The following is a 19102-nucleotide window of genomic DNA, read 5'->3' as shown; positions in this document are numbered from 1 at the left end:
ACAGGACAAAAAAAAAAAAAAGTGGAAGCTAAGTATCGCACGCTCCTAACACGGCTTGCCAACAACTCCCGAAACAAGAGCTCGGTCCCTCCGGCTTTTTGAAAATCAGAACCACAAACTACTCAGCGTGCTCGCCCGGGAGAGGACCGGCCACGGCTGGCCCCCGCTCAGCGTCGGGCAGCTCCGGCCCCTTCCCCTCCCGCCCGCCCGCCCGCCCGGCACCCGAGCCCCGACCCCGCCACACCCCGGCCCCCGGCCCCCGTGGCCATGTGACGCGGCGAGCCTCGCCGACCCGAGCCCGACGCAAACACACCCCTAGCCCCGAGGGCCCGCCGGGCGCCGCCGCTTTACCTGCACAGAGGCTCCGGGTCCCGCCCCGTCAGAGCCGGGGGTCCGGGACCTTTTGTTCCTTCCTCTTCCGAATGGGATGAGGGGCTGGGAGGGGAGAGGGGAAGGGGCGATTGGAGGCGGAACTGAAAACACTCTCGCGGCCGCCCGGCCCGCCCCGCCCCGCCCCCCAGCCACTGCCCGGCCCGCGGCCCGGCGCGCGCGGGGAGGGGGCACGAGCTCGGCCACCGCCCGCGGGAGGGAGGGGGTGGGGACGCGCGTCCCGCCGCCGCCACCGCCCCTCCTCCTCCCCTCAGGCGCGCGCCCGCCCGCATCCCACCCCCCTCCCCCGGGCCGCCCGGACGGCCGAGCCCTCCCCCGCCGCGCCCGCCGGCCCACCTCCGCTTCCGCCCTGCGCCCTCCGCCGCCGGCCGCAGCGGCGCGGCGCACCCACCTCCGGGCGGCTCGCTCGGCGCTCGCTGGCTGCTGGCTGGGAGCTGCTCCGCCGCCGCCGCGGCCGCGCAGTAGACCCGCCTCCCACCCCGGGCCGCGAGCCCCGCCGATTCGCCGGCGCAGCCCCGGGGCTGGCACCCTGCCGCCCGCTGATTGGCGCCCCCGGCCGCCCGTTACGGCGCGAGGCACGCCGGCCGAGCGCAGCGCTCGGCGCGCACGGAAGACGAGGCGAGCGGAGGAGGGAAGGAAGGAGGCCGAGCGCCCGGGAAGGGCCGGGGCGCAAGCGGGGCTCGGAGAGTCGCGGGCCAATACCTCCCCACCTCCTTTCCCTTCGGCCGCCCCGCCCTCCCGGCCGGACCGGCGGCGCGCGCAGCCAATGAGCGCGCGCGGTGCTCGGGGTGTGAGCCGCGCGTCGGGGGCCTCGAATCGGAAGGGAGACGACGCTCGCTGATTGGTCCCGCCTCCCCCGTAGAGCGTGAGGCGAGGCGCGGCCGGGCGGCGGGGCGGCCGAGGACGAGGAGGGGTGGGACGCCCACGGTTTCGGTTGACTACGTCTCGGGCGCGCTCCCATGAGAGATTCTGGGAAGGGAAGGGATGGTGGCAGGCGAGGGGAAGGCACGTAACCTGCCGCGCTGCCGACCACCCGTCTCTCATCGGCTCGGCCCGGGGCCCCCTCCCCGGTCTCCTGCCAGCGCCATTGGGTGGGGCCTGTAGGGGCCGCCGCCTAGTCCACCTTCCGTACTCGAGCTGGGAGTGGACATGTGCTCGTCCCTGGGTGGGGGGCAAGGGGCGCCTCGACGACACGACGAGCGGGGGCAGAAGAGGGGACCGCAGAAGCCCGAGGACCCGACCCACCCTGGGCCCGCCCAGAGGCGAATGGGTGGGCGGGGCCCTCGTGGTGGTAAACGGGGCGGGGTCCGAGATGTAAATAAGCCCAAGCGGGGATCTTTCGTGGATATTATTAGGAGCAGGGTAGGGGATACCAGGTATTTTTGAAGAACCAGAATCTTGGTTTTGTTTTCTTTTAAAAATGGTGATAATAATGCGTGCTCTGAAAGGTCCTTGCGAAGTCTAAAAGATAAGCGCCTAGCCTGGTTTTCCCCTCCGAAGTTTCTGCGGGGTTCGGTCGATATTCGTAGGCTCCAATCTCGCACGTCTGCGATACAGGGCCCTAAGCTGCTGGCTGCCCAAAGCTGGTGGATGGGTATACACACTCCAGTAATCTTGAGGCTTTTACCCTACGGACACCCAAGCCTCTGCCAGAAACGCTGACCCAGCTAATCCCATCAAGTATTTATTAAGCATATACTATGTTCCGCAGCCAGCACTGTAGAACTACAGTTGAAAAGAAACCGAGGTCTTAACACAGGTAGTTGGTGCCAGAGACAAGACCAGAACACAGTTTTCTTGGCTCCCTGGCCAGCACTCGTCCTCATCAATCTTTCCTGGTTTCATTTGGGAACTCAAGATAAACGAGGAAGGTGGACCCAGCAGTACAAATCTGTTTACTAACGGGTAATATCGGATGATCATTTCAAACAGCAGGAGTTCTTGAAGCATACTCTTTCTTTTCAGAAAAGAACACTTCCCTGAAGAGAGAACCTTCAGATGGACCCAGAGAGATATTTGGTCAATCTCAGTGTCTCACAGCTTTTCCAGACTTAATTTCAGAATCTTCATTTCTATCTCTGTCCTCAAATAATGGAAGCCCTGGGGTTAGGCAGATTGTAGTTTCAGATGCTACTGTGTTCCAAATCTGTGAACTTTGACAGGTGGAACTCACCTACAATGCGAGCTGTTTAAGTATAGTTCTACAGTGATTAAATAAAACAATGAACATAAATAGCATTAGGGCTTTGAAATTAAAAGAAAGTCAATAATCATTATCATTTCTTCCCTTCTGTTGTTTTCATGGGTTTGTGCTAAGATGAACCTATTCAGCTGAAATCCTCCCTTCTGAAGTTTACCTCTGCGGTAGTTTCTTCCATTGTCAGGTTGCAGTCAGCTATATATTCACACCTTCCAAAAAATAGCTTCTGAAGGAGACCCAGGAAGCCAATTGGTGGAGCTGTTCCACCTCCTAAGATTTCTGTTTCCACTTCCCAGAGACGGCAGGGAGGATAGTCTAGGGCAAAGCCTGTTCAATTTAGAAGTAGGAAGGCTGTTTTTGGTTTTAGTCTTTCTTCCGGCAGACACAAGCCAACAGTTTTAATATGAAATAGCTTATAAAAAGCTACCCTGGATCACATAAATATTTTCTCCTTTGTGACCAGGATGTGCATTTCGTGTCCGCGTGGGTGAGTAGGAGTAGAAACAAAAGCAGGACTTGCTCAAATTCCAGAAGGATCTGCTCCCAATATGGGAGTTAGGTGCTTTGGGGAAGATTAATTCAATGGACAATATGCTTGAGGTCTACATTAGGGCATCTCTCCAAAGTGTCAGAATTTGGGTTCCTAACCCTTCATTTAGAAAGCTTTCCAGGATCTTGGATTAAGGAAAGGAGAGGAGGGACAACCTGACTACAATGATATCCCCAAAGGGCTTAGAAACGGGAGCATGTCTACTGCCCCCCTCTGTTAGAAATGCATCTAAACCAAAGTGGGTCAAGACAGAAACTAAAGGCAGATGGAGCAGAGATTACTGTGGCGGCAATCTATGTGAAAATCCACTGGGGTACCTCAAGACAGACCTAGACAGGCCCCTATTGCATAAATTATATTGAGTGGATCTTATTTTTATGTAAATAGACAAGTTTAACCATTATGCAGGACCTTTCAAAATCAATTAAAAAATCAATTCAGAATCAATTTAAAAGTAGTTAAACTCACAGGAAAGACTTAAAGGAAAAACAGTAATGGTGGTTGCTTCTGGAAAGAGATCCATGGAGTCATGAGTGAAAAACTTAAAATTTCATCATTCATTTCTCTGCAGTTTGAATCTGTAGAAAATATATCCTTGTTGTACTGATTTTTCAAAAGATAAATCCTATTCCATCTCCTCTCTGATAAATCTCTAAAGCTCTCCATGGTTCCCTCCCGCCCAGAGGATCTATCACTCACCTACGATTGAATTTTCTCTCATGGTCGCAATGACTTACATACCATGACTTCGCTTTGATTAATGTCTTGATCTGTTAGTTTAGTCTTGAGTCGTTTTTTAACTTCTCATGTGTATGTTTTGTCTCCCCGTTTAGATTGTAAATTCCTGAAGGACAAGGACAGCATCTTGTTCCCAGCTGTCTTCCCACACTCTAAGATAAAAAAATTCTTCATAATTGAAGAAAGGTGAAATACAGCATTTGGATAGCAGAAACACACTCTGTGTGGGTCAGGGGTCTGTGGGTGTTCTACACAGCTTTGCCCCATCCATTCAGTGATACTCTGTTAAGTATCTTGTCAGCACCCCATCTCTCTATTCGCCCATCCTGATGGACCCACATTGCAGGGAGCATTACAGCATCTTAAAGAAAGATTCGGTTATTTGCATCTAAAAGGAGACTGATTAAATGAGATAACCTGAGTAAAAATTGTAAAGAATAGGTGTTTGGGGTTATTTTTGTTGCAAATGATGAAGATAATGAAATCCAACACCAGCTACATTTTTATCCCAATATAATGAAAAGTCATGTTTTAAATGAACTTAGGTTGAAGATGTGTATACCTGTATCTATGCATACACACGGTCCGTATTGACATGCGAGTTTTTACTAAAAATAAAAAGATAACATATTTAACATCTGATGGGAAATGCTGGAGACAAGAATAAAGTATGTACAAGAACAAAGAATTAAATTTGACATTTAGCTAGTATCTGTGATGTGCCTATCATAAAAGTATGCTGGAAAAATTCTCATTTCATGGCCAATATCTCTCAAGAGAAAAAGACATACATGTAGGATTTTTGAGATTTGAAGAGAGGGAGAGGAATTGAGAAGTTGGCTCTGGTTGAGAAAAACATTTGTAGTGAAAACTAAAGTTATATATATCATCATCCTCCAGGCATCTGATAATTAATATTATATTTCTTATCTGTACACTTAAAAGCATAAATAATCATTGGATCAATTGATTTTTGGGATAGCTAATCCAATGATTGCTGAGATATTACTTGGTAAATTGTAGTACTATTTTAATGCAATGAGCACAACCATAAAGGATTTAAATATTATTTGAGATCCACACATTTGGGAAAAAACTAGACAAAGGCCCATGTCTAAATGCTGAAAGAACAATGTACAAATTATTTAAAGTTCAGTTGTAAAGAGGGATAATTTGGTAGTCATATGTCAACAATAGGGCCTTATGCCTTGATTATAATTGTCTGTGTGTGACAATATTGACTGACCTGCTGCTAGGCAGGATTAGTGTATGGAGGTATAATGCTCTTGGAAAATTTCAAGCATGTTAGAATAATTGCTCTGATGAAGAATGAAGAGCTTATTTAACATAACTGACTAGAGTAGACAATAGATGCATAGTCAGTGTCCTAATGATTGAATTAATGAGCCCCAGTTGTTTGTCTTTACTGTAAACAGTCCTCAGCTATGAAAAAGACATTTTGCTAAAGGAGTCTGACCATTGTGTTAGCTGATGAGTGGCCAGAATATCATGAATGATGGGAAAGAACCAACTACTATTGGGTCCTAAAGACGTCAGTGGTGGATTTCAAGGAGTAAATTATTTAGATACGTAGAAGTTTCATATCAGCTCCTTCTTGCCTTCATATAGTCATGGAGCCTGATCTTACGCTTAGAAAACGAAGGCCCAAGCTTCTTCAAAATCCTATGGCCACTAAGTGCCAGAAATTAAACATGGCATCTACGTTTCCTGCTGTGATACACCACTCATTTTTCTCCCTGTCCCTGGTCTGCACACTCACCCATGCCTTTGCTACCCTCTTCAATCTCCCTATTCCCATTACCTTCTGTGTACATGTCCTGACCAACATTTTCACAGTGAAAATAGGGACAAATTTCCTGTCCACACCTAAACCCCTAGCACTAGAAAATATGTCTGTCTCCAGATTTATGCTTCCCGCCAATTCCTGTTCCTCTTTCTGGAAAAGGTTTTCCCTTCCTACCTCTGTTCCCTTGACCACCTACTCTAGGTTAGCACACCATCACCCCAAACACACAACACCTGTCACACTGTCATATCACCTTATTAAATTTCTCTTCAAAACTCTTGTCACTATCTGGAATTATACCCATTTATTTCTATACTGATCTATCATTTGTCACTTCTTCCCTCTAAATGTAAGCTCTACAAGAGGAGGAAACGTGTATTTTGTTCACCATATTATCCCTAACATAAGCATACATGGAGGCACTCAATAAATATTTTTGAACAGATGGGTAATTTTCACTCAAGTTCACTCAAACTCAGCATGTGAAAATGAAAGTCATCATCTCCTTCTGTTTTCCTCTCTGAGAGTGTTTTAGTCCAGTTTCCTGGAAAATAGAGCTTGAGGCAAGGGTGCTGATGTTTTATTTAGGAGATATTATCCCAGGGCAGTGACCAGGAAATGGGAACCATGCTTCATGAAGCATTACTATGCTAAACACTGCTTCATGCTAAGCCTTGAAAAGATACCAGCCAGTCTCTTCACAGGTGCAGCCACTTGGCCCATATAGGACATCTCCAAACAGACAATAAGGAAAAGTCATGTCTTGGAGCAACCTGAGAAAGGGAGGAATTTTATCTTCATGTCTCCTGTCTCCTGTTGGTCAAAGCTTGTCCCACAGAGAACTCTCTTTCTCATACTTCCCAACTTCCCACTGTGTTATCCATATGCTTTGACAGCCACTCGGAAAGCCAGGTCCTCTGCCCTGGAATCCAGGAGTGACATGAGGAGACTGTGGGGATGTGGCTGGTTGGTCTCAGTCAAACCACCAGGGACTTAACTAAGTCACTCATGGTGGCAACTGAGACAGAGAAGAAGCCCAGAAAATCTGTGAAGACACATAAACAGAACCTGATAAAGAGCAAAGGTAGGACCAGGTTTGTTTTATTCACTGCAGCGTACTCAGCACCTCCCACAATCACTGCTAATCAGATTTTGGTTGAAGGCATGGATGCAGGTATACACGGCATCGCCATCTGTTGATTTATTTAAACGGAAACTTTGGAGTAATTGTGATTGTCCTTCTTGCTTAATTCTCATACATCAAAATGGGGACAAAATTCCTCTTGGTTCTACTTCCTTAATATATATCAGATCAATGCCCCCTCTCCACACTCACTGCCCTGATTCAGACTTCATCATCTTCCGTTGGAATTATTGCTATAGCTCCTTAACTGGTCTTCCTGTCTCTAGTCTCGCTCCCTTTCAGTTCATTGCCCCTGATGCCCAAATCTGCTTTCTTTATAGCATACTTTCCACATGCAAATCTGATAATGTCTCTATCTTGATTAAATTGATAGTTTTCCTTCCCCCCCCCCCCCAGGATAGAATCAAGACACTTTAGCATATCCTAAAAGATTCCTCATGATCTGTGGCAGGCTAGTCCCTTTGGCTTGACATCTCACCAGTCCCTACCTTGCTCCTTACACCTCAACCAGGCTGAATTCTCAGTAGGACACCAAGCTGTCTCACCCCCTCAGTGCCTATGCTGTGCTCTTGGTTCTGCCTGGAATACATCTGTGCCCAATGAGCCTCTACTCACACTTCAACACTGTTTCCCTGAAGTGCCGTTCAGCCATTGCTGCTTCCAGCCACCCCTTGACTCACCCACCCGGGATTCGTCGTAACAGACTTAAGAGAAAGGGCACTGGTGAAAGGATATTGGCCAACTGACACAGTAGCTGAGAAGGCTGCAGAAGCAGGCCAGGCGATAAGCAAGAACAAGGAAGTCTGGGCAGCAGCTAGGGTCACAGCCAAGATTACAGCACCTCGTGTTGAGGGAGGTGACCCTTGATGCCGCCACCATTCAGTCAGATGTCACTGGCTGCCTTGCCTGTTCTTTGCCATCAGAATGGATTCTGCACCAGCCCTACTTTGCATTACGAGAGCTCCCTCTTTGAAGCCTGGGGCAGATCCATTAGGTTTACTAAGATTAGCATATGTTTCTTGCTCTAGTTACAGGCAGGGCTGGGCAAGCAAGGAGCTGCCTTTTTTTTTTTTTTTTTTTAAACTTCTCTATTGTAATTGGGATCTGCTTCTCTCCAGTAATCATTAGATTATCCCAAACAAAGAAAAGTAGGTCAGATGCCAGGGAGCCCCCAAATGGCATATGTTCATCATGTTCTCAAGTTCACTCAACAAATAAATCATGCATCTGCCTGTGCCAGGTTCTTCTGGAGGCACTAGGCATGCAAAAATGAATCAGGTGACCACCTCACACCCATAAGGACGCCTGTGGTCCAAAAGACAAAAAAACAAGCATTGGCAAAGCTCTAGAGAAACTGATGAGAGCAATATAAAATAGGCAGTCACAGCAGAGAACAGTCCAGTAGTTCTTCAAAAGATTAAATAGAGTAAGCATATGACCCAGCAATTCCATTCCTAGATATACAACATAGGGGAGAGATGACAACATATGTCACACTTGTACACAAATGTTCACAGCAGCATTATCCATAAGGCCTAGAAGTGAAAACAACTCAAATGTCCATTAAATGATAAATAGACAAACTGTGGCATGTCCATGTGAGGGAATATTATTCAGCCATGAAAAGGAACGAAGTTCTAGGGGACACCTGCCTGGCTCAGTTGGTAGAGCATGGAGTTCTTAATCTCAGGGTTGTGAGTTTGAGCCCCACGTTGGGTGTAGAGATAACTTAAAGAGGTAAAATCTTCAAAAAGAAAATGAAGTTCTCCGACAAGCTACCACAGAGATGATTTGAAAACGTCAGACAAAGCGAAAGGAGCCAGTCACAAAGGGCCACGTACTGCATTATCCCATTTACGTGAAACACCCAGAATAGGCAAATCTATAAAAAGTAGCTTCGGGGTCCCAGTCACAAAGGGCCACGTACTGCATTATCCCATTTACGTGAAACACCCAGAATAGGCAAATCTATAAAAAGTAGCTTCGGGGTTAGCTAGGTCCGGGAGTGGAGGGGGGCAGGATGGGGAATGACTGTTAATGGGTATGGGGTTTCTTTCCGGGAGTAGTAAAAATGTTCTCAAATTAGATTGAGTGATGATTATATAAATCTGTAAATATGCCAAAAGTTATTGAATTGTATACTTTAAATGGATGCCTTGTGCAGTATGTGAATTATGTCTCAATAAAGCTGGCTTTGAGAAACAAATAAGATAGAAGAGTCTCCCTTTTCCTCAAGGAGCTGACTAGCTCATTGGACAGCAAACAAGAACGAAGAAACAACACAACTTCAATTAATGACAAGCCTCTTCTTCACCCCTACCTCTTCCTTCTTCATTCCTCAAGAGGGGATAGGTCCTTTCCTTCCTGTTACAGCACTTACTATACTTTTGAATCGTCTTTCTCTGAAAAGTGAAATGCTTGAGGTGGAGATTCTGTGACTTTGAACTTCAGGTCAACAGGACTAAAGTGCAATGCCTGGCATACAGTAGGCTGACAATAGTTGTTTGTTGAATGATGAATAAATGACAGAGCCAGGACTAGAATGTGGCTGTCCTGAGTCCCAGATCAGCACTGCTTCCAAATAGACCAAGCACATCAGTGTCTGAGATGAAGAACCACCTGCCACCCCCGCCGCCAAATGTGACAGCTAGCCAGGAAGAAGGCCACACAAAAGCAATCACGTTTTCTATGAACTGTCATTTTCCAGGTATGTGTTGATGCTTTACATTGTAAACATAATTTTGCTGTTTCCTTCCTAATTATGCTGTGTCCTTTGAGTAATTTTTTTTTTTTTTTTTTTTTTTTTTGCGAGAAAGAGAAAGCATGAGCTGGTTGGGAAGAACAGAAGGCTAGGGAAGGGGGAAGAATCTCAAGCAGGCTCCGCACCCCACACAGAGCCCAAGTTGGGGGGGTTCTCGATCTCACAACCCTGAGATCATGATCTGAGCTGAAACCGAGTCTGATGCTGAACCTGCTGAGCTCCACACACACCCCTTGAATAATCTTTCCACTTGCTTCCCGCACAGACCTCTCCCTTGAGTGCATTATGCAGCATCAGCTTCCCTGGCCTCTTTAGCATCTTTTATATATATATATTTTTTTTATATATATATATTTTTAAGATTTTATTTATTTGTCAGAGAGAGAGAGGAGAGAGAGCGAGCACAGGCAGACAGAATGGCAGGCAGAGGCAGAGGGAGAAGCAGGTTCCCTGACGAGCAAGGAGCCCGATGTGGGACTTGATCCCAGGACGCTGGGATCATGACCTGAGCCGAAGGCAGCTGCTTAACCAACTGAGCCACCCAGGTGTCCCCTTTAGCATCTTTTAATTGTGACTTCTTACCAATTTCGTAGCCAACAGTGAGTGCAGCTTCCTGGCCTCTGTGCACAGGGTTTCAAAGGCCCAAGTTGCAGAGATCTGGTTTTCCACTTAACAAGATGCATCAGGTAGAACAGATAAAGATTATTTAGAGATAAAGATTAGAGACATAATTTTTTACAGCCTCCCGAGGTATAACTTTGCCACATATGTTCCCTACTATTTTTTACGAACAGCTTTATTAAGATATTAATTCATAAGTCGTATAATTCACTCATTTAAGCTCTACAATTCAATGTTTTTTAGTATATTCATAGGGCTACAGAACCATCATCACAATCTAACTTTAGAATGCTCTCATCATCCCAGAAGTAGACCCTATACCGTTAGTTTTCACTCCCCATTCTTCCCCTTACTCCAGCCCTAGACAACTACCCATCTACTTTTTTGCCTTCATAGACTTGCCTATTCTGGGCGTCTCATGTAAATGGACTCATACAGCATGTGGCCTTGCATGACTGTCTTCTTTCCCTTTGGTTGTCGTCAAGGTTCCACCATGTGGTAGCATGTCTCAAGATTCCATTCCTTTTCATGGCCAAATAATATTCCATGTGTGGCTATGTTTACCTACTCTGTTTATCTCTCTGTTCATCTACTCGTCATGATGGGCATTTGAGTTGTTTCTGCTTTTGGGTCTTACAAGTAATGCTGCCATGAACATTCACATGCATGTTTCTCTACGACCTTCTAGATCATAACAGCTGTATTCTAGAACTTCCTCCCCTCTGCGGATGTCCATCTCTAAGCATGCTGCCTATATCAGCTTACAAGATTCTGCCAGACTTTTCCACAAAGGGTTCTTAGTGAATATTAAAGGGCTGGCAAACACAAAACTTTGCTGCTGTTGGAATTGGCTGCCAATATGTAAAATATTTTAATGAAATAATAAAACGATGATCTCTCCAGTGACATTTTCTGACTTCTATTCAAAGAGGCCAGGCAGCCAGGCTTTCCCCTTCGTTCAACAGAGTTATGTGTTCTGGAAAATCTGTCTACTGTCTGTCAGGGAATGTGCACTGCGTGGGAAGAGAAATCCTTGCCCTGCAAAATCTTCTATTGTGTTAGAAGTCAGAGAGCCTTGGGTCGGGAGCGGGGGGCACTCACCTGGTCATGGTAATCAGGGTAGGCGTCCCAGAAGAAGAAGCAACTATAGCTGAGATGGGACAGCTAGGAGTTAGGCAGGTGAAGAAAACAGAAAGCAAAGGAAAACGTAATTACCAGAGGAGTATGTGTGGATGGGAGAGGGAGGGCCTGCAGCGGCAGGGAGGCGGGGTGGCAGGGAATGAAATTGAGCAAGGCCAGAGGAACAACCCCATTCAAGGCTTTGAATGCCAAGTAAAGAGAAAATCCACAGCCTGAAGGGGAGGGGTTCAAAATTAGGCAAAATTAAACATTCACTGAGTGTTTGGCCCTCTAAAAAAACAAACACAAGAGCTTATTGAAATACGTACAATGTGAAAAAGGACTCGTGGATCACTACTTTTTAATCTTATTAGATGCAAACTGGTTTCTCTTTTAATCAGATTTTTCAGGTTTGGTATCTATGCGTAATAATAGTGATGTTTAAAATTATTTTATTTTATTCTCTAAGAAATGTGTTTAGACCCTCCTGTGTACAAGAGGTCACTGTGATCTCTGAGGCTATAAAATGGTTCATAATGCTGGCTTCTTAACTTCTAGGCGTGATGTGATCAGCCAAGTGAGACACAAAGAAAAGAAAAATACCCACAAAGAGATTTTACAGATTATATATATTTAAGGAATAATTTATTTAGAGGAATAAGCAATACACTATAATTCAAAAAGTATCAGCACTAATCTTTCTCCTTAGCACAATTATAATTCATAAAATTTTTTCTGTACCAAGAGACCTTCAACTAAGAGTCTCTTAAATATTTTTGCTTTGGAAACCTTTGTATCCTCTGATCCAATTCAGGATGGAACACTGGGGGTATCATAACTAAGCATCTATTAAACGTTACAGCCAAAGTACTATTCTGTGGGCTGTGAGAACATAAGAAATGGCAGGTGTGGTTCCTTCTCTCAGTGAACTTCACCTGAGAATGTGGACGGTGGTGTGAAGGTCAGGGGAGTGGGGAGTGAGACTTCATTGTTAGTGTCAGCACTGTGCAAGGGATCTGAAGCTCATGGTATCTCACTTCATCTTCAAATGACTCCCGAAAAAAGGAATTTTTCTTATAAACAACAGTCTCCAGACAGGTGAAACAACCTGCCTGAAATTAGTAAGGTACAGTGGACATTTCCAATTCAGGTAAAAACCAGGAAATCCACACCAAGTGCAGACATGCGGACAACCTCCTAGTTCAGCTGGTAGGGATGTGGCTGAGCTCTCTCGTAACTGACCTTCTGGGGGTCCTTTGCATCTCTACTCTTTAGCTCTGGGGAAAGTGATGAAAAAACCTGAGGCTTGGCCAAAAGCTCACCAGGGAAATAAGGGTGTGTTTCTGCAAGGCCTTGGTTCTCCTTCTGTGCCTGGGAGGAGCACAGGGGAAGGTGTGCTGCCACTGTGCATGCCTAGGCTCCTCCCTGCCAATGAAGCCTGTGTGAGTCCCCAGCATGGGCTGCATCATGGGGTTCAGGGGACTTGAAGAACGGGGAGGATGAGGGGGAGGACAGCTGGGAGCAGAGTGATTCTGCCTTCATATACAAGCAAGGTAGCTCAGAGGGTCCAGAAAAGAGGGGTCCAGCAGCCAGGGGGTGCATTTAGTGTAGGATCACAGGAGTGTATGACTATAGAAGTGGAGGGTAAGATCATTGCAGGTGAGAGATCAGGACCTGAAAGGGCAAAATCCCCTATAGAAGAATGATTGCTTTTTATTTGTCTTCTCCCTCTCCTAGAGCATTATTCCAAAAATTTAATGATGCAATCTACCCAAAGGTGCTCGTACAGAGCTGGGCACATAGTAAGTGCTTAATAAATGTTAGTAGAAGTCCGCAGTGGGCATATCATCCAAACCACACCAGCAATCCCTTCTGAGGATCGTTAGAACTCAATCCATAAGAGAAGCATTCTCTTTCCTCTTTGGGTGTAAGGTTGGAAGGCCACAGCAGTCCCATGGAGAGGACGAAGGACTTAGGGCAACATAAAAGCAGAGGAGAGAGAAGATGGAGAGAAGATCCTGGCAGTGTTTGATTCCCTAGAGACTGTTGTCTCTACAGTCAGATCTACCTTGCCTTCTCTATAATTATCCACTTCATTTCAATAGGATTTTTGTAAAATCTTTAATTTCACTAGTTTGACTTGAGTTCCTACCCCTGGCTACAACAGTAAAAACCATAAAATAACTGATAAGAGAATTCCCCTCTTGCCTCATGCTGGCCAAAGGGATCTACTAGAAAGTTCACACAAGGAGATCTTTTCAAGCCTAGAGAGAAGGAAATATTGTGAGGTTTAAAAAATATCTCAAGAAGACATGTACTTGAGTCTGTCTAACTCAGCCATTTGCTTGCTGAATGGGCATTATGCCTTGGCATTTCACTGGGACACTCCATAAGAGTAAACCTTCCTCATATATGTTGTAGCCAAGTTGTTGAAGACATTATCTCTACTTCACCTCTCAGTGTCTTTGCTATGATGCACACAGGAGAAATTTACTTTAGAGTTTTTGGCCAGAAATCTTGACTTTTCTCAAAGAACTGGCAAGGGTTTTCTTTTTGGAGAGAAAGAACTAAGTAATCAATTGTATTTATTTGGTCCCCGGGAAGCTCAGAGTCAAGAATACAGAAAGACTGTACACATGATGTATAATATAATCTGCCTATGTGAATACATGAATTTTATGTTATCCTACTAATCTTAATTTCTATTCTAACTTGTACTTTCCTTATGACTTAATTATATTTTATTATTTTATGACAAATGTTATATAAAAATTCCTGAAGTCGTTTAGGGAATAAAGCAAAGTATACATAAATAAGCACACATACTAGTATTCAACCTGAGAAATACCCCTTTGCTTCTTCACTATCAAATGATGGAGTTAAAATTTCCAGTGGAGATGGCAAATCTGAAATATCCCCTTATTCTAAAATGCAGCCATAACAGATGACTGTAAAAAACAAAACTAAAATAACGCATCTGGGCTCAAAAACAAAAACAAAAAATATCCATGACCCAGAAACAAAATGAAAACATCAAAAAGTAAACAGGGCTGAAGCCATGGCTTCCTGGGCTTCTGGTCTAGGGGCATAGCCATGGCTAGGAGTTCAGTTCCTGTAGAATAATGGGGCCCAAGTGTGCTCCACATGAGATGAAGTATTGAAGCCAGAAATACCTACCTGTCTGTGAAGAAAGCCTGGAAAAGAAAACTGTTGTTGGCTAATGTGTGAGCTTATAGCCTTTATGAAGGCAGAAAGGAATTCTGGGGAGGTAGGAGACAGAAACACAGTCGCACAAGCAGAAACCAGAACAAGCTGCTGACTGGCCTGGTGACTGCATCTGAAACATCCTGTATCATCATAGAGCAGGAACCTCCATCCGTCTATATATGAGATCTGCTTCTAGAGTTAGATACCTGGGCAAAGGTGAGAAAAACTAGTAAGAAGCTCTCACAAATGAACTAAATAGAGCAGAGAGAGAGAAACAAGTCTCCCTCTCCAAATAAATTTACGAACTAAAATTACTGCATTTGAAGAAATCTAAGGTTAAGAAAGACTGTCATCATGGTCAGAAATTAAAAATACAAATTTGTTCCATTAGATACAAATTTTAGAGGTATTCTAAGAAAAGACTTAAATGTAAGTGTGTTTAGTATGCTAAAACCAGGTATATAAAAATAAAGACAAAAAAAAGCAAACAGGCAGAAATAAGAACAGATTTATATAATGAAATTGATCAGAAATTTTGAAAGAAAAGTAGATTATGTAATTAAAAACTTACTAGGCCACTGGGCACTTTAAAGAGCAACTTAGTATGTTAGATGATGTTATCACAAAATTCACCCAGAACACAAAGTTTTAAATGCTAGTTTAGAGATATGGAGAATAAATTGAGAAGCTATGCAATAAATCCAAAAAGGGTTCCAGATAAACAGAATAAAGGAAATGAAGAAGAAACAATAATTGAAGAGGGAGTAGCTGAAAATTTACCAGAATTAAGGGTTGTTACATGCCCTTCATTTGAAAGCACCAAGTACCAAGTAAGAAAAATGAAACTAAATGCACTCTTAGATACTTAATAGCAAGACTGCAGAACATCAAAAACAAGGGAAAAGTCTTTAAGAATTATTAGAGAAAAAGATAGATCATCTAAAAATAAATGACAATTAGATTAAGAGCAGCTTCTTATTGGCAACAATACACACCAAAAACCAATAGAATAATGACCTCAGGATGTGAAAAAATGTATTTGGCAAGCTAGAATTTTATACCCAGCTAACCTGCAGTTTAAGAGCTAGCAAAATATAGACACATACCCATAATATGAGAATTTACCACCCAGAAATCCTCACTAAAAGGGAATAATTGCACTTCTTAATTTAAGGAAGTAAGAAATGAAGAAGAGGAAGAAAAAAATGAAAGAAACAAAAGCAAAACCTGGAATATAAGAAAAAAGTTGTGAGCACAGAATGAGAAGATATACTTTTATAAATTTAATATAGAACCTGGCTGTAATAAAAATAAAAATAACTGATGATATATGTTTACAAAGGGAGAGTAAATTGATATTCTAAACAATAATAGGAAGATTGGGGTAAAATATTAATAGGTAAAATGTATTCATGTTTGTACCATCTTTAAAGAGGGATAGACATATGAGCTAATTAGTTAAATATTTACAAATTAAACATTTAGAAAACTGCTTTAAAGAATAAAAATAATACCCAGAGCTTCCTAAAATGGGGATTTAAAAATATTTCTATTTTTATCTATATACAGAAGTAAGGAATGCAAACAGAAAGTGAAGAAGAATATGGCAAATGGAAAGCACAAATTAAGATAGTAGAAGCAAGTTCAAATGTATCAATAATTTTAATATATAGAAAAGGATTAAATTTGCATATTAAAAGGCAGAGATAATCAGATTGGATTAAAAATCTATCTATAGGGGTGCCTGGGTGGCTCAGTGGGTTAAAGCCTCTGCCTTCGGCTCAGGTCATGATCTCAGGGTCCTGGGATCGAGTGCCGCATCAGGCTCTCTGCTCAGCGGAAGCCTGCTTCTCGAACCCCCACTTTTCTCTTTCTCTGCTTGCCTCTCTGCCTGCTTGTGATCTCCATCTGTCAAATAAATAAGTAATATTAAAAAAAATCTATATGTTGTTTATAAGATACACCTAAACAGTCCATACAGAAAAGTTAATAAAAGGACGGAAAAAGTATACCATGTGAATACTATCCAAAAGAATGTGAGGACAGCAGTAATGATATGAAACAAAATAAAATTTAAGGTATAAGTCCCATATAGGAATATACCACATAATGATAAAAGTAACAATCTAACAAGACTATATATTAATTTTGATTATCTAACCACAAAACCTTTAAATATACAAAATAAAAACTTGCACATTCACAAGGAGAAATCGACAAATCTGCAATCATGTTGTAAAACGTTACCTGCCTCTTTTAGAAACTGCTAGATTGAGTAGACAAAATAATGGAAAGAATATAGGAGATTGAAATAACAGTGTTAAGAAATATGATCCAATAAATTATTTAGAAACCCTGTTGGTTGGGAGACTGGTTTACGGGCTCTATGGGAAGATACAAGAACGAACACTCACAGGTCTGAGCTTTGGGACATGTGGGCATACTCAGGCAGCACGCCAGTCCTCGCTGATTCTGAATTCCAGGGCAAGGTCCCAGAGGTGCCCAGTGGAGGGTAGGGACCTAGTAGAGGGGTAGAAGCTCAAGACAGAGGTTCCTGGCTTGACTGAGCCACTTTGGGCAAATCACTCTCAGTATCTCAAACCCCAGGTTCTTTTTCTACAAAACAGAGATAATAGTAAGACATATCTGTGGTTTTTTTTTTTTTTTATGAAAATCAAGTTGTTGGTTAATGTCTATGAAGAATTTAACAGAATGATTGGCCCATACTGAGTGTCTGCTATGTGCAAAGCCTGATGGTAGTTGTAAAAATGACAAAGACGATGACATAGAACCTATCTTTAAAGAAACGAGATTGGGGCCCCCCAAGAGGCTCAGTCAGTTGAGCATGTGATTCTTGGTTTTGACTCAGGTCATGATCTCAGGGTCATGAGTTGGTCTCTGTGCTCTGTGTGGAGTCTGCTGGAAATTCTCTCCCTTTGCCACTCTCCTAGCTCACTTCTCTCTCTCTCTCTCTCTCTCTCTCTCTCTCTCTCAAATAATCGAATCTTTAAAAGTAAAATAAAATAAAATTACCAAGATGGTAACAATGGTCCAACAACAATTTATTTCATCACTGAGCTAGACAAGCACATGCTTTGGTTTCAGGCACACTCAGCTCTACCATTTATTGTCTAATGTGCCTTTTTCTCTATTTTGTTAAATTAAGATAATAATAGTGCTTATCAAATGGAGTTATTGGGAGAAGTGATTGGAATTATAATAAAGTGCAGTGTTGGACATGTCTACAATATTCAGTAAGTGGCTATTGATATTATCTATGGGATTCAGCAAAGGACAACTATTACCATAAATGATATTAATAAGATTAAGTAGTAGAAATGATGTAGAGTTACGACAAATGAAGATGAAGAAAAGAACAAGGGATTTGGTTGGAAAATGTATCTCAGTGTACCCAAGTCCAGAAAGACAATAGGAACAATAGGACTTGGTAGTAGAAGAGTATTTCTATTCTCTCAGGCAACCATCTTTGATGTGACATAGGATTATCAAATTCAATGACTCACAATCTTTAATTCCCGTGTAACAACAGCCACATCACAGTTCTCTGACAAGAGCCAACTGATGAGAGCATAAAAATCTCTAATTAGGGATCTTGGATTGGTGCGGGGAATTGTGTTACCAAATACCTCCTGGAGATTAATCTTAATTTTCTAACACAGATTATTGCACTTCCTATGTTACGAACACTTCCACATTCATTGATTTCCCTCTTTGGGTTTCACAGTTCCTTTCTAAGTTACATCTGAGCATATACATTATGGTTCACCCCATTTTTCAGAAGATTAGATAGAGACACAGAGAGTTGACATACCCATCCTAAGGTAGCTATCTAATGACCTAAGGTAGGTATCATGCTAAGGTGAAGCCAGGACTAGAACCCAACTGCCTGCCCAAGTCCATTAAACTAGGTCTCTTCCTAAGAGAAAGAATATGGGTCAAAAAACCTTGCATGGATAGCACAGAGGTCAAAGAAAGTAGGTCAATCACTTCAATGAAAATGTTCTATACTCAGACTAACCACCTAATAAATGAGTTGATGTATTCTTTTAGCAAATAGTATTTGCCCTGGTTCTGGGAACACATGGAGTCTCCGTCATTAACCTATCAGAGTTTAAATTTAGCAAAGAAGGAGAGTAGAAGCAAGGAATTTTTCAAAGGAGAGAGAAATGGACAATAGGCTCACAAAACTGCCATAGTGGTGTCGTGGAAAATAAATGTATCACCTCCCCAGTACATCCCTTTCTTTAGGGAACCAGACCCCCTTCTCTACAAACTGCTCCTCTTCCACTTATAAGGATCCCATAGGTGCGACCATATTCTTCAATGACCTCAATCCTACGGCTGTAGTTGACTGGCCCAACTTGTGCCAATCAGAACCCTAACCACGGCCCCACCACCAGCCCATATGGCGTCTTTGTGGAAATCAGAAAAGGTACCCATTCCTCAAGACACATTCTGCAGATCTGTGAGAAAATTGTTGCAATCTACAGTGTTTCTGGTACACACGGCACCCCTAGCTTTGTGCAGTGGCTCCCTGTGGCAGG

The 19102-nt window shown here is 43.4% G+C and overlaps 2 protein-coding genes across 7 annotated transcripts in view; both read right to left on the bottom strand.

Annotated features, from left to right (window-relative positions):
* The window catches only part of SMAD2 (SMAD family member 2), an 82699-nt gene extending 81596 nt beyond the window's left edge, over positions 1-1103 (bottom strand). For 2 of the 6 annotated variants that reach the window (XM_047696460.1, XM_047696462.1), the window contains exon 1: positions 352-563. The gene's annotated coding sequence lies outside the window, so the exon portion shown is untranslated. Of the gene's footprint in view, positions 1-351; positions 567-726 lie in introns of those variants that run through there. The other 4 variants (XM_047696458.1, XM_047696459.1, XM_047696463.1 and 1 more) reach the window with 4 other exon arrangements.
* On the bottom strand, positions 316-3861 carry LOC125081735 (translation initiation factor IF-2-like). The gene is made up of 3 exons (XM_047696485.1): positions 3844-3861; positions 727-1359; positions 316-435 (listed from the first exon to the last, which is right to left on the bottom strand). Exons 1-3 carry the CDS (start codon positions 3859-3861, stop codon positions 316-318), a joined length of 771 nt encoding a protein of 256 aa, XP_047552441.1.
* Positions 3862-19102: the final 15241 nt, after the last annotated feature.

Source organism: Lutra lutra, chromosome 12 (assembly GCF_902655055.1).
Source record: "Lutra lutra chromosome 12, mLutLut1.2, whole genome shotgun sequence".
NCBI classification, from domain to species: domain Eukaryota; kingdom Metazoa; phylum Chordata; class Mammalia; order Carnivora; family Mustelidae; genus Lutra; species Lutra lutra.
Note: the sequence above shows the minus strand (reverse complement) of the source record. Positions and strands in the feature narration are given on the sequence as shown.

Excerpts from the sequence above, each read along its gene's own strand:
- LOC125081735 (XM_047696485.1), bottom strand. Across the intron at positions 436-726 it reads GGCGCAGGGCGGAAGCGGAG|CCCCTCATCCCATTCGGAAG; the intron begins GTGGGCCGGCGG and ends CTCCCCTCCCAG.